The sequence below is a fragment of the Arabidopsis lyrata genome, assembly GCF_000004255.2.
Source record: "Arabidopsis lyrata subsp. lyrata unplaced genomic scaffold ARALYscaffold_3, whole genome shotgun sequence".
Classification (NCBI taxonomy): Eukaryota; Viridiplantae; Streptophyta; class Magnoliopsida; order Brassicales; family Brassicaceae; genus Arabidopsis; species Arabidopsis lyrata.
In genome coordinates, this window is record NW_003302553.1 from 2,156,711 (window position 1) to 2,170,834 (window position 14,124).

Genomic DNA, 14,124 nt, shown 5'->3' on the forward strand with positions numbered 1-14,124 from the left:
CTTCTACCTCCCATCCAATTGTTTGCACGGAAGAGTGCATCCTGAATTGTATCTGGTTTATGAAGTATTAAGTCTTCTTTAAACCTTGAATCATGTCGCAATCCTTTTCGTAGGGCAGATAAAGCTGATTGCTGTGAGATTCTTGGGAGTTTTGATAGCACTCCTTTGAATTTGGTGATGAAAACTCGAAGTGACTCATTAGATCCTTGCGTCAAGTTCCAAAGATCGGCATCCGAAACGCTTTTATCCATAAGGATAGAATATTGCTTTAAGAACACGGCTGACAGTTCGTCGAAATTGCTGATCGAACCCGGCTCTAATTGGGTGAACCACATTAGAGCTTGGCCACATAGATTCTCCGAAAACAGCTTGCAATAGCCTGCATCCTCATCAGCTTCATCCAACTCGACTCTTCCTGCAGCGATCAGAAAGGCTGCAAGATAGCTTTTTGGATCCTCCAATCCGCTGTAAGGGTCCAACTTGAGCTTCCGGGAATCTTTGATCCTCAAACTTGCAATTCGCGGGATAAAAGGGGTTCGCCTTGCTTCTTCAATGACTCGATTGATGTCTGGCTCCGAACTTGTAGCTTGATGAAATTTTGATTTCATTTCTTTTAATTCCTGGCTAACCTTCCTCATGGTCTCGAACTGGTCGAGGTTCTCCTGCTCGTACTGAGCTGCAAGTTGTTCTTCATCCCCGAGCTGCGTCTCTTCTTCCGACGTCTGAGCCACATTATTAGTAGCACCGGGAGTTGTTTGTCCGCTGGTTTCATTTCGTGCAGCGGAACTTGGCGAGTTGAATATCCCTCTTCGGGTTCCCACCGGGTTTCCTGCACTTAAAGAGCGAACACGAGTTTGTATATTATTGACGTTTTGGCTAAGAGATACCTGGGATGTTTGCAACGTATCGACGGCCTTCTCCACATCCGAGAACTTTTGTGATATGTCCGACATGGTTTGCTGCATAGCTTTGAGGGTTTCGGCCAATGATGTTTCAACGGCGTCTCCTCCGGACATTGTCGCTTATCTCGGAAATGTAGAAAAGAAGAAATCTGACCACTCAAGAATCCTGATCTCCCCACAGGCGGCGCCAAAATGTGGATGTCGGATTCACACACTCAAGTATTTTGTTAAGTGGGAAAGATAATTCTTGAGGGACAAAAATGAATGCGTAAAAACTTGTAAATTGATATGAAAATTGCTATATTATTTCTCTCTTTTTAGGAGGATCCCCTTTACATGGCCATTGGCCTCTATATTTATACATAGATAAGCGACATTAAAATGGATAATTAAGTACAATTATTCCTTCTTAAATGTGTCCGTTTTGATTCTTCGACTTTAATGCTCAACGTTTGAATTTGAGTTGACTCTGATTTTCATGGGCCTCGCCTTTTTGGCCCAAGTGTCCTTGAGCCGACCTACCCGCGTCTTCTACACCGAACTCACATCTCAGTGCAGTCACTTCGGACTATCGAAGTGGTGACAACCACTTCGACCGTCCCCTCGGTTCATGGGCCCAATGGGCTTCATCCTTTATGGGCCACCCGCTTGACTACGTGGCAATCTTTGGTTGGTCTCGTACTTCTGGTGCGGGATCCGACACCAACACTTGACAACAACATATACTTATTTTTTCAAGGCGAATACGAAACAAGTAACGGGTACGGAGCGAGTAACGAGTAATCATGCCCGGCCCTAAATTTCAATACGTCAACATCTAATACCAAAATACAAAAAAAAAAAAGAAATTTACAGGAATCTCTCTCCACTAAGCATGCGCTCGCTACCTTCCATGATTTATGGTCTATGAATGTCTTCGTCTTCTTCCTGTAATTATTACACTCTCCGTACGATGTTGCTTTCTTCGCCGACGTCTTTCATTGATGGGCCTAACTTAAGTAAGCAAGCCCATTTTAAAGGCCCAATTCTGAATTCACCTAACGATCCTTCCTTGTTCATCTTCTCGAACGTCTTCAATTCCCTGATTTAGGGTTTCTTATTTGCAAATCAAAGTTAAGAAGCATGAGCAGAAAATTCAACGATTCTATATAAAGGTTTCAATTTATAGAGAACACACGTTAAGGGAAAAGGTACCTCAGAACGAGTTCGTCTGCGTCTATGACTGTTGTTGATGTAGAACACCACCTTGGAGAACCAATGCGGTTTGGAGGAAATCACCATGTGTCCAATGGTCAATCCAAGCACGATACCAGGTGTGAACCCTATGGCAGCTGCAATCCAGCTCAAGACTTGTTCTTCTTCGTTATCTGATTGCTCTGAAGGCGTCGGCTCATGGACAACTCCACATTCTTCTAGAGGACGACCACAAAGCCCAAGGTTTTCTTCAAAAGACGAAGCAGATTGCGTTTGAAACTGAGTGCCTCCTGGTACTGGACCTACAAGCTGGTTATGAGAAAAGTTCATGTAGGCAAGGTACGAGAGCTTCCCTAGTTCTTTCGGAATTTCTCCTGAAAGCTTGTTTCGGGAAACATCCAGTGACTCGAGCTCTCTCAAATTCGCCATAGATGATGGGATGTGTCCGGTGAAACCATTGCTTGACAAGTTGAGGATATGAAGCTCTTTCAATAGACCCATGGATCCTGGAATCTCTCCTTCAAATTTGTTCTCAGAGAAGTCGAGAGCTGTGTAGATTTTTAGGATACGTACCAGTTCCATCGCTATACCTTTATTCATCAAAACCATTGAATCATGATAATAGCCTGATCCCATGTACTTTTCGGTAAACCGATCTTCATTTTTGCCAAGTGAGTACATTGCAGTCCAGTCCACAAAGCAATCTGTTGGCAATGTTCCATTGAAATGATTACGGGATATGTCGATGATTCGCAACTTAGGAAAGTGAGTCTTGTGTATCCGTCCGTGAAATGCGTTGGAGCGTAAGACAAGAACTTGCAGCTTTTTTAGAGAACTCAACCAGAACGGAAACGTGTCGTTAATTCTGTTGCTTCCCACATTCAAAACTTCAAGAGTAGAGAAGTGGATCAGAGATCTTGGAAGCTTTCCCTCCAGTTCGTTATGACTCACATCAAGCGACCTTAAACTTTTCATTGTATTCTTTGGAAGACTTCCACTAAGACGATTCCGACGTAGGTTTAGATCTGAAAGAGCACTCTTGAATTTTCCCATACAAGGAGGGATTGAACCACTGAAGTTGTTGTTAGATAAATCGAGAATGATTAGAGAGTGCAACGAGCAGATGAAAGATGGAATCTTTCCATTGAAATTGTTGTTGGAGCCAAACAAGTGCTTCATAGATGGTTTCGGGACAAAGGATTCTTCAGGTTTCGTTGATCTTTCGAAACCGACGAAATTGTTGTTGGAAATATACATGTAATCCAACTGTAGTAGTAACCAGCTAGGCACTTGGCCTTTGATTTTGTTGTTGGAGATGTCTAGCGTCCTCATTTGGCGTTGCGTTCTTAGGATCTCTGGAAACTCGGTGATACCACATCCTGACAAGTTCAAAGAGCCTATCAATCCCGAAGGAGGGTCAGAAACTGAAATGTTGTTTGTGACTAAAACATGGTTGCCTGAGAGATCCAATGAAATGAGCATCTTGAAACATGATAAGACTGCATTCAAGTCGATTGTAGTGGTGGTGTTCGAATGAGATAGGTAAAGATTTCCAAGCAATTTGAGATGCGAGAAGATATTAAAGTCAACTGGACCTTGGATGTTGAAATGGGAAAGGTCAAGTGTCCTAAGGTTGACTAATCTGGAAATAGATATAGGGATTGGACCTCTCAAGTTGTTACCGCCAAGTTGTAACACTAGTAAATTAGACGGTGAAGATATATTCCCAAACTCAAGAGTCCCGCTGAATTGGTTATTGTCCAAAAAAATAAGAGTTATAGAAGGAATGATGAAGAGAGAAGAAGGGATAGTTCCAACGAAATTGTTTCCACTTGCCGAAAAGGACTCAAGGATGGAGAGTGAAGTGATGTTAGGAGGAAGCGTGCCTGTGAACTGATTGTGTAAAAGTGATATTTCTGACAACTTTGTAAGATTGATTAGTTCATGTGGGAGGTTACCACTAAGTTTATTATTATCAACACGTAAGACAGACAATTGGTTCAAACTGCCAAAAGAAGATGGGATTTCACCAACAAAATTGTTAGTAGAAAGGTCGAGAAAGGTGAGATAAGACAGGTTTCCAAGTGAAGATGGGATTTCCCCAACAAAATTGTTATCATAGAGGCGGAGAGAGGTGAGGTGAAAAAGGTTTCCAAGTGAAGAAGGAATCCAACCACTGAAATAATTTCCAGAAAGGTAGAGAGAGGTGAGTTGAGAAAGGTTTCCAATCGAAGATGGGATTTGACCACTCAAATGATTATATGAAAGGTCTAGAGTGGTAAGAAAACGAAAGTTTTGAAGCATAGAAAGATTACTGTTGGAATGAAACCAGCCATGGAGGCAGCTGCACATAAGGTCTAGCTCGATTACTTCCCCGGTCTTAGCATCGCAAGTAATACCATCCCAATGACAACAGTCGCTGCCATTCCCCCATGACTTTGTCTTCGGAGGACTTGGACAACCAAAACATGGCTTCTTAATCTTAAACTCCTTCTTGAACTCGAGAAGTGCATTTCTTTGTTCGGGGTCACATAAGTGTCTATTAGGAACAGCTAAAACATCTCGAAAAATATAAAAGAACAAGAAGAGAAAATAAATAGTAATAGGAATGAGACTCATTGACTGCTATGAGCTTTTCTTCCTCCTTTAACTTTAATCTTACTTTATTGAATATCAATATAATGAAAGAGCAAAAGTAGGAATTGTGGTGGTAAGATGGTTTCATGCCAATCTCTTTATATACATAACAATAGACTCTGAACTCCACAAAGATAAAATCCACTCATCTTGTCTTTCTACCAAGTCTTCTTGACGTTGAACAGAGAGGGTAAAAAGTCTTTGTGTTGAATAGTCGGTTTCTATACATTTTTGGTTTTATTATTGGCAAGTTCATATGTTATTTGTCCAAACCAAATTATAAACTAACAAAAATTCCACGAAATAGAAGAATACCAAAAATTGCAAACAATCCAATCACAATGAGAAACATCGATTAAGTTTGATCAAAATTAGGAGAGGAGGTTAGAGTTATAAGAAGAGCATATACTTTGCAAAAACCAGTGTAGAGGTTACTGACTTGCAAGTGATTTATCACACCAAATAATAAAAGTGAGCATTAAGTTTGCGATATAGTCTACACATATATTGGCTACCATGTTACTTAGCAGTTACATCGACACCGACACAGGTTTAGATAGTTTATATTTGCTCATATTCAATCTTGTCTGAATAAGTGAATGACCATGTACTTGGGTTGCTTCCTCTCTAAGCTGTTGTATCCTTGAAGGTTATTAGAGATATGCAGTTTTTGTCTTTTTTTCTTCAGTTTCTTATTCAAGATTCTTCAGCTCGGTCTAAAGAATGAATGGCCAAATCCTTAAAGTTTATTGATAAGAAAAAAATAATCAATAAAACATACATGAACTTTCATTACACAATCGGTTTAGAAAATAGTGATCATTTTCTATAATATTATATTGAGAATTCGGTCTTGATTACAACCGCCGACATACTAGTTACTTCAACGTTATACAAAAATACAAAATATTATATTGAGAATTCGGTCTTGATTACAATCGCCGACATACTAGTTACTCCAACGTTATACAAAAATACAAAATATAGAAAATTACAACTTGTTCTAAAGAAATCTCTCTCACTAAGCACTACCTCCCATAACTTAAGTGATTTCACTTTTAATTAAAGAAAGCCCATTTTATTAGCCCAATTCGGAATGCACCTAACAATCCTGCTTGGTTTTTCTTTCTTCAGTTCCCTGATTTTAGGGTTTCTTATTTGCAGAACAAAGTAAAAAATTATTGTAATTAAATAGCATAAATCAGCCCTTGCATATATAGTTCTTACCTAGTTGATCTTTACTTTGCCGTTAACTCATCAAGAAACGTTTTCACATGTTTTTTTTCGGCAGAAGGTATAGGCCGAAAAAAGGAATAAATGAATCCTTACGCTAATTAAATTTCGTAAAAGTAAATTGTCGGCCTTAGGCCCAAAGCTCTTCTTATCCATTGGTCGATTCTGTAATACATGGGCTATGATAATTTCTAATAGAAAACTGCAATGGAAATTTTAAAAAACTAAAATGCAAGTCAAGTAGTCAACTCAAAACCTACCAAATTTATTAGTATCGTCTAAATTCTATTCTAGGTAAGGAATTTCTTAATCCATGCTCCAAATCACTGGGCTGAAAACATAAAGGAAAATACTTGCGATAAATTGAGAATGTGAAAAAAGGTAACCCGGGAAAATTACCTGGTTTTAGTAATGTAAAATTTTTTGGTCTTCTTTTAGGTTTTTGGATATATTTGGCCGTTACATTTTCATCTGAAACATTAAAATCAATATCTGCTAAAAATAGTAACTTCATAATCGTTTGTTTCCCATTGATTCCCTTAATTTGAAAAAGCCAGGGATTAGATTCTAACCGTCGGATGCAAAACATACAGTACGCTCGACCACAGAGTATAGCTGCATCACATGCTCACGCAATCATACTAAATATTAAAAGTCAAAAAAGCCCAATAGCAGCTGCAACTGCCACCAGAAGCGGTCGAGGGTAATATCGTCATTACACATAAAAGTTCTCACCTCCCCAACGCGTAGCCTCTTAACTAAAAGTCTAAAACCAAATCAATATACCTTTCCCCAATTTTGGCTCATTACCAAAAAAAAAGAAAAAAAAAGCTGTAAATAGAGAGGAAAATAAGGCGGGGAAAAGGATCACGATTCACAAATTTAGTGGAAATATCAAAAGTGCTTCGTCTTCTTCATCGGAGAGGTTCGTTCTTTTTTTCCCTTCTTCTCTCTTGTTCTGTGTATGTATCTATCTCTGTGTATATTATAGGAGCTGTAAATTAATTTTGTTTTTTTCGTGTTTTGACTTTTTTTTTTTCTCTCTCTCTCTCTCTCTCTCGGGAGATTGAGGAATTCATTTAATTGATGTGTTCCCAGGGGGTGGTTTCTGCTTTTGGATAGATATTGGTTTCTATAATAGGATCGGAATTTAAATACTAGCATTTAAGTAATTTTGGGTAACTGTAGAATTTCTATGGTCGGAATCAAATCGATACCTTTTATGATTTTTAATTATGTTTCTTGATTTCTTGTTTGTTTTTGGGTTGATTTGCAGATCTGGTGCTCTGAATTGGAGAATTGAGGTTTGAGATTTGGTTAGGCTATATAAATCTTTAGGAGATCAACAATCAGAGGAATCATTGTTGTTTTGGTTGATGAGTTTAGGGGGTTTAGATTTAGATTAGTGGTTTGTTGCGATTGTTAATCTCAAATTCAGGAGCATATGGGAAAGAGAAACACTTTTTGGGCTAGAAATTCTAATAGCAAGGTTAGATCTAAGGATAAGGGTTCTGATGAATCTGATGAGGATTATGTGATTTCCGACGAGGATGAAGAAGAGTCTGAGGCTGATCTCAAGGAGGAGTATGCCTCATCCGTTGACGGTTTTGATGGGTCTGATGCAGTGGAAGCTGAGGAGTTAGATGAGGTGGAAGAGGAAGATGTGATGCTGAGGAATGTTGAGTGGCCAAAAGTGAAAACTGGTCCTCGTGGTAACCGGAAAATCACGGGATGTAAGTCAAGAAAGATGAACCAAGTTGTGTCTGACAACGAGGATGTGGATCTTGATGATGCGGATGATGAAGAGGAGGAGATAAGGAATTCAAGGAAGGCTGTTGGAAAAGTTGGGTCTTTGGATGGAGAGAAACACAGTAGAATAGGTTTAGGAAAGCGAAGGAGAGTTTTCTATGAGATAGAGGATGAAGATGGAGACTATCCAGAGGAGGATGGCGAGGAAGAGGAAGAGAGGGATGTGGAAAATGTGGATTTAAATTCTTTGCATGATGGTGAAGACGGGATGATGGCATTGGAAGAGCAGGACAATGTGTCACACGAGACAGAAAAGGAAGATGATGGAGATTATGAGGATGAGGATGGCGATGAAGATTTTACCGCAGATGAAGATGTCTCATTAGATGAGGAAGAGGAGGAAGAAACAATTGCATGTAACAAAAAGTCACTGAAGGTTTGTAATAAAAACAAGCGAAAGCGAAGATCTGGAGAAGGTCGTAAAAGAAGGAAGAAATGCTCTGTTGCAAAAACCCGTTCAACGAGGGGAAGAAAGAGACATGGGAAAAACACAAACAGAGGAGTTGATGAAGATGATGATGATTTTGTAGATGACTGCCTACCTGCAAGAAAGAAGGCGAAGACAAAGTCATCAAGGCCAAGGCGTCGGCGTACCGTGCCATCAGATTCAGACATTGCATCCTCTGCAGAATCCGATTATGAATACACAATCTCGGAGGAGGAACGAGAGCAGATAATAGAAGCTGGTAGTTTGTTGAGAAGTAGTGTGAAGCATGCATCATCTATAAGACAAACCACAGTCAATAAGGATTTGCCTCAGCTTCGTAAACCTCCTGTGAAGAAAGGTGAAAAGAAGGTAAAGCTAGTGAAAAGAGAGGTGATAAAAAACGTTTGTGGGATTTGTCTGTCTGAGGAAGACATGCGGAGATTGAAGGGAACATTGGACTGCTGTAGCCATTACTTTTGTTTCACTTGCATAATGGAGTGGTCAAAAGTAGAATCTCGCTGCCCGCTCTGCAAGCAGCGGTTCAGAACAATCAGTAAGCCTGCAAGATCTACACCTGGAGTAGATTTGAGAGAAGTTGTGATAACTGTACCTGAACGTGATCAGGTTTGTTTTGACTACTCTTGGTTTACGCCTATAGTGTCTTTAGTTGATCTACCTAATTACTTATACTGGTATCCCCATGAATGTTGGTTGTGGTCTTCTTTCCAAATACGTCCATTATGTCTTTCAACACTCCACATTTGAGGTCCAAATAGACATTCCTTCTTGTCGTGGTTTAACATGTCAATACATAAAAGTTGCCAGTAACATCAATTTTCTCACTTAGACGCTTTAGATGCATGATAGTGAGACCTTATCAACTTTTGTGAACCTATGGGCGTGGTTGTGTTGTGTTTCCATGTCACTTCTTGTGTGATAAATTTTCTTATATGGGATTTTACTGTGTGCAGGTCTATCAACCTACTGAAGAAGAGTTGAGGAGTTATCTCGATCCCTATGAAAATATAATATGCACTGAATGTCACCAAGGTGATGATGATGGGCTTATGTTGCTTTGTGATCTTTGTGATTCATCTGCCCATACGTACTGTGTTGGTCTCGGGAGGGAAGTACCTGAAGGAAACTGGTACTGTGAAGGTTGTAGACCCGTTGCACTTGGATCAGCTAGTTCCCAAACGCATAATACATCCGAGCAACAAAGGGTTAGTGGCTTTTACAGTAGACCATCACCTCTTGTAGTTTCAGGGCAATATCAAGATGCGTCTTTGCTAGTCTCCCCACGTACACCATTTTTCAATGGAGAGAACCTATTTTCTCCAAGGCTTCCTAATGGTGATGTTCAAGGTTCTTCTCCATCCGGCTTAGGGGCAACCACATTATCAAGTAGAAGGACGCTTCACAGACACATACAAAATATTATCAACAGTGATAGACTTATTAATATGGGTGCTAGAACTGGTGGAACATCGATTGCTAACTCGAGTGATGGTTTTGTGACTACACAAGTAGGTCATGGCAGAACAATCGACCCGTCTCAGCCTGCAGCGAACCAAGTAACAGGTGTGTCATTGTATACAATCTCTGATGAAAGACTACCCGACAACAATTCATTGATTTCTGCCCATAACCCTGAGCTTTTGTCTCCAAAGTTAGATGAATTTGGAAGCCAAGAAGCATTCAGACGTTTGTCTAATAATACATTTCTTGGTGAGCGGCCTATCGATTTAGGATTATGTCATGGGCTGGCTCAGGGTGATCCCTTGTTTGGTAATCAACAACATCTTCACAGCTACATGCCAAACACAATGTCTTCCATGGCAGGAGAACGACTGCCACAAAGAGTTAAAGCGCATCTCAAAAACTTGTCCAGTCAAATCGACTTAGGTACACATAATCCAGTTCTCTCTTCATGCTCTTGGTTAACCCGGCTAGTATATTCTGCTATTCTTTGATTTACATTATAGTCTTGTTTCCAGTTTCTAAATGTGAAGTGGAATTACCTTTAGGTATTGTTTTTTAATTTAGTGGTTTAGCTTAAATTTGGAGCTAGGGACACAATTTGATTGACGTTTTGTGTAGACCTTCTTGGATTAGTTCTTCTCTGCATGACACTTCTTAGATAGTTTTGGATTGTAGCTTACATATTTGCCTAGCTTATTTTCGATGTCGACTATGGCTTTAGGCACACACATCTACGACTCATTAACTATTTGATTAGTTTCTGCTTTGCATAACTCCGCCCTTGAGACAATGTTTTAGGTTTAACTCTTATCTGCCCTCTGATTGTAGTTTTTCGGTATTCGTCCACTGTTTTGTTCAGGTCAAACCACTTTCGACGAAATTTCCACGTGCTCAATGCACACGATACTGGCAGCTTGTGGACTTGAACACGAGAGCAGTGAAGTCCATCTTGTTCCGCCACCAGTGACGTGTACTCACCATCATATGATACCTGGCAGCAGTAGTAGTAGTAGCAGCAGCAGCCTAATGAAAGGGTGTTGCTATTCTTGTTTTGATTCATTTGTAGAAGATGTAGTTAAAATGATTCTAGACACAAGACAACCCCATTGGTTGAGGCTAGGGCTCCACTAAAACCACTTGCTTCAATTGTTTATTAGATTCGTTAGAAAATTGAATTTTTTTTTTCTTTCCTCTTTTTGTTCAGATCCTGAACCTTTATTTTTAGCATTGTATATGATACAAGTGCGATAATCTTTCAATGAAAAAGAATTTTATTTTTTATGTTCCACTGTTACTATGCACTGTCCAACAAACACAAAAACTATTGAATATGTGAAAAGCTTATCAAGTTGGATCCAACCTGTAGCATTAATCCGAGTAGAGTAATAAATCGACTTTGGGCCACCACAAAGATCTTAACGGTAGCGTTTCATTAAGCCTAATACAAAAATACGACACGCTGTGCGTCTTCACAAAGTTAGAACGGCCCAAAGTTGGATCCAAACGTGGGTCAATTTACATCTTTGTAAAAATAATTGAATTTGGGCCACCAAAGAGACCGGCCCAGTAGAGAATCTAAAATTTAGAACGGTGGGAAATGTGGAGTTTAGCAAAAGTCCCACATCGGTAACAAGAAGTAAAGGAGGCTTCTAAAACAGAGTATAAATAAGAGAGCCATGCCTCGGAGAAAATCACTTACCTGGACGGGGTCAACTCGCGATCAAGAAGACGAGTGGCCTAGGCTAGTGACTTCCATTGCACATACCGGAAGGGTGCTATGCTTAAGGTCTTCCCTTGAGGAAGAGCCTACGTCATTATTTGTGGCAGAGGGGGTTTGCGTTCGCGCAGCCCCTACCATCTTTTCAATCATTAAATGTTTATCTAAAGTCTAAACTAAACAATAGTCAGTCTAAACTAAACAATAGTCAGTCTAACTGAGGCCGCCTCTTCTCTATATAAACTGTCATCAAGAGTGTTGTTTATTAGAGATCAAAATGGGACCTGAGTTTACAGCAAAACCAGAAGTAATCGATAGGACGATAGATCATTCTACAGATTTAATTTTAGTAGGAAATACCTCTTACCGATTAAAAGAAGACAAGATCTTTGTCAACAGTATTTACAGATTTGTGGAAACTGCCAATGGATAATATGAAGGATTTGACAGAGAACACACAAAAAGGGTTAAAAGACAGACATCTACACAACAACAAAAAACTAAATGTTACTCTTTCTTCATTCAGTGCCCAGGAAGCGAGTTAAGACATACCGTTCTCATCTTCCTCGCCCCCGAGCAAACCCAATCTTCTCTTTGCGACTTTTGATCTGTAACACCAAACCTCGAAAGCTTCTGTCAAATCCGGATACAACCCGTTCTTGCCTAACCATTCAGTTAATATCTCAGCTTGGTCTGCAGATGGCAATGCCAGAATTATCGATACAAAGGAAGATTCTAAAGCTTGCCATATCTCTCCATCAATTTTATATCTCACAGTACCATTCTCCTCATCTTCAGTAACCGGTGAGTCAACAAGTGGCTTTGTGTTTCTTACAAATGGAAGCCATAGTTTTACCATCTCAAGCCTTTTCGCTGTTGGCAATATCACTGTTCCATAACCGATGGCCTCTATGACTTTTGCAGTCACCTCAATGACCTTGACTCTTATCTCAACAGTCTCTGCAACTGTTGTTTCCAACTGCTCAACTACCTTAACTAACTTCTCAGATATGTCAACCCATGTTATAACAAAATCTCTAACCACTTCCATCTTTGTTAATATCTGAAAAGCCCACGACAAATCTGAAAGAACCATCCTAAAAGACCCCTTTTTGTTAATAACCTCAGACTCGACGGGTTTGAAAGAGGTTTCTTCTAGACATTGGAAGAATCTACCAAACAGGCTCTTTACACATTCATTTACTTCAAGCTTGACTTCTTCATCAGCAATCAACAACGGTGCATCGTCATCTTCGGTTATCATATACTCAATCTGTTCTTGAGCCGAGGATTTTATGTCACCCAAGGGCAAAGGCGGGGACGAAGTAGCAAACCTAAAAGCCGATACAAAGATTTCAGTAACAGCGGACTGATCAACTGGTTGGAGACGGGCAAGAATCGGCTCTGCTTCTGATCCAATTCTCGGTACAGTCCGCAGAATCTCTTCCTCTTCGCCTTCTTCCCATGGAACAGCTTCCAAGTAGTTCACACAAGCAGTGACAATCTGAGGGCAACAAAGTTCTTTAGCGACACAGAGAATCCCCAACGCACTTTTCACATTATGACACAAGTTATCCTCATGGACACCATCAGAGACAAGATAGAGAAGTCTTAAGAGATTGATATGATGATCATAGTCTGATTCTTGACAGATGACCTCAACACAGTAGCGTGAATCAAGAATCTTGCAAGTGGGCCATTTATCAGAGAGGCGGTCAGCGAAATACTGGCTTTTCTGACTAAGGATCTTGGAATGGCAATAGATCCAATCATCACGGCCTTCTTCGTTTCTAAGTCTAACAACTATGTCACTGCTCGATCGATCACCAAATGTATATGAAGCCTCGGCTTGATTATCCTGTCGAAAAAAGAAAAGGAACATTTTCAGCAATTAAACAAAAACCCACAAATCAGTAAATCATCTTTGTTTAGTATATACTTACACGAGGCTCCATAGAGCAAAAGCTGGATTGTTATGTATTTCAGGCACCTGAATAGATAATCACCATGAAAAGAGAGCAAGAAATGAGATCCATTTACAAAAATTTGCAGCCTAAAACCCAGAAAACCAAACATAAACTCAGCAAAACATTCATCATTTCACACAAGTATGAGCGAGTGCAGAGATGAATACGATCGAGTACAGAAATGCAAGTTCACTAAACAACGAGTACATAAAGCAAGCAACTTTCAATTAGGACGAATTGGTTAGTATACGAACTCAGCCCTAGATATAGAAAGACATCATCTTTTTGCTTGCTAAATTTACCAGAGAGAACAGTACCCTAAATGTTGAATCTGTAAGATTCTCAATGGTACTTCTCCCAAGAGGACTAAAAAAAACTAGAGCATTAATCTTATTGCATCTACGGACAACTCTGATATCATCCAAACTCCACCCGATCTCTTTCGCTTTCTCTCTCTCTTCTCTACAATATTCTTTCTTTTTCCCCGTTGGTACAAGATCTTGATGATGTGTGTCAGAAATTTGCTGGGCTCAAAGGACAAATCTTTCTTCTTTTTGTGTTTTTTTTTTTTTCAATTCACATTCGGCTAAAATCTTGTTGGGTCATTTAGTGGGGTAGATTTCAAATGTTCTTTTGGGGCTTTAAGGCCTTTTCAAGGTTTTATTATTTTAGTCACTGTAATTCCTTCAATTACTGTTATCATGTATGTTAATGTTACATTAAAGGATTATAAATATAAAGCTTGTTAAGTCCTCA

At 39.7% G+C, this 14,124-nt stretch overlaps 3 protein-coding genes across 5 annotated transcripts; 1 reads left to right on the plus strand and 2 right to left on the minus strand.

Annotated features, from left to right (window-relative positions):
* Positions 1 to 1,645: 1,645 nt before the first annotated feature.
* On the minus strand, positions 1,646 to 4,957 carry LOC9320589 (receptor-like protein 12). The gene is made up of 2 exons (XM_021031403.1): positions 2,097 to 4,957; positions 1,646 to 1,997 (listed from the first exon to the last, which is right to left on the minus strand). The coding sequence occupies exons 1-2, from the start codon at positions 4,713 to 4,715 to the stop codon at positions 1,989 to 1,991; spliced, it is 2,628 nt and encodes an 875-aa protein (XP_020887062.1). The 5' UTR covers positions 4,716 to 4,957; the 3' UTR covers positions 1,646 to 1,988.
* Positions 4,958 to 6,755: 1,798 nt separating this feature from the next.
* On the plus strand, positions 6,756 to 10,965 carry LOC9320590. 3 transcript variants are annotated; one of them, XM_021031415.1, is made up of 5 exons: positions 6,756 to 6,891; positions 7,243 to 8,826; positions 9,174 to 9,783; positions 9,877 to 10,107; positions 10,544 to 10,965. In XM_021031415.1, exons 2-5 carry the CDS (start codon positions 7,411 to 7,413, stop codon positions 10,813 to 10,815), a joined length of 2,529 nt encoding a protein of 842 aa, XP_020887074.1. In that variant the 5' UTR covers positions 6,756 to 6,891; positions 7,243 to 7,410; the 3' UTR covers positions 10,816 to 10,965. The 3 variants fall into 3 exon arrangements, with proteins under 3 accessions (XP_020887074.1, XP_020887072.1, XP_020887073.1); XM_021031413.1 differs by having other exon boundaries at positions 9,174 to 10,107; XM_021031414.1 differs by lacking the exon at positions 6,756 to 6,891 and adding an exon at positions 6,970 to 7,144 and having other exon boundaries at positions 9,174 to 10,107.
* Positions 10,966 to 11,640: 675 nt separating this feature from the next.
* Positions 11,641 to 14,029, minus strand: LOC9318498 (BTB/POZ domain-containing protein At3g05675). The gene is made up of 3 exons (XM_021031417.1): positions 13,686 to 14,029; positions 13,345 to 13,391; positions 11,641 to 13,259 (listed from the first exon to the last, which is right to left on the minus strand). The coding sequence occupies exons 2-3, from the start codon at positions 13,354 to 13,356 to the stop codon at positions 11,943 to 11,945; spliced, it is 1,329 nt and encodes a 442-aa protein (XP_020887076.1). The 5' UTR covers positions 13,357 to 13,391; positions 13,686 to 14,029; the 3' UTR covers positions 11,641 to 11,942.
* Between the last annotated feature and the right edge of the window lie 95 nt (positions 14,030 to 14,124).

Coding starts and splice junctions, on each gene's coding strand:
- LOC9320589 (XM_021031403.1), bottom strand. CDS start 4,715: ATGAGTCTCATTCCTATTACTATTTATTTTCTCTTCTTGTTCTTTTAT.
- LOC9320590 (XM_021031413.1), top strand. CDS start 7,411: ATGGGAAAGAGAAACACTTTTTGGGCTAGAAATTCTAATAGCAAGGTT. Junction 8,827..9,173: donor CTGTACCTGAACGTGATCAG/GTTTGTTTTGAC, acceptor TACTGTGTGCAG/GTCTATCAACCTACTGAAGA. Junction 10,108..10,543: donor GTCCAGTCAAATCGACTTAG/GTACACATAATC, acceptor TGTTTTGTTCAG/GTCAAACCACTTTCGACGAA.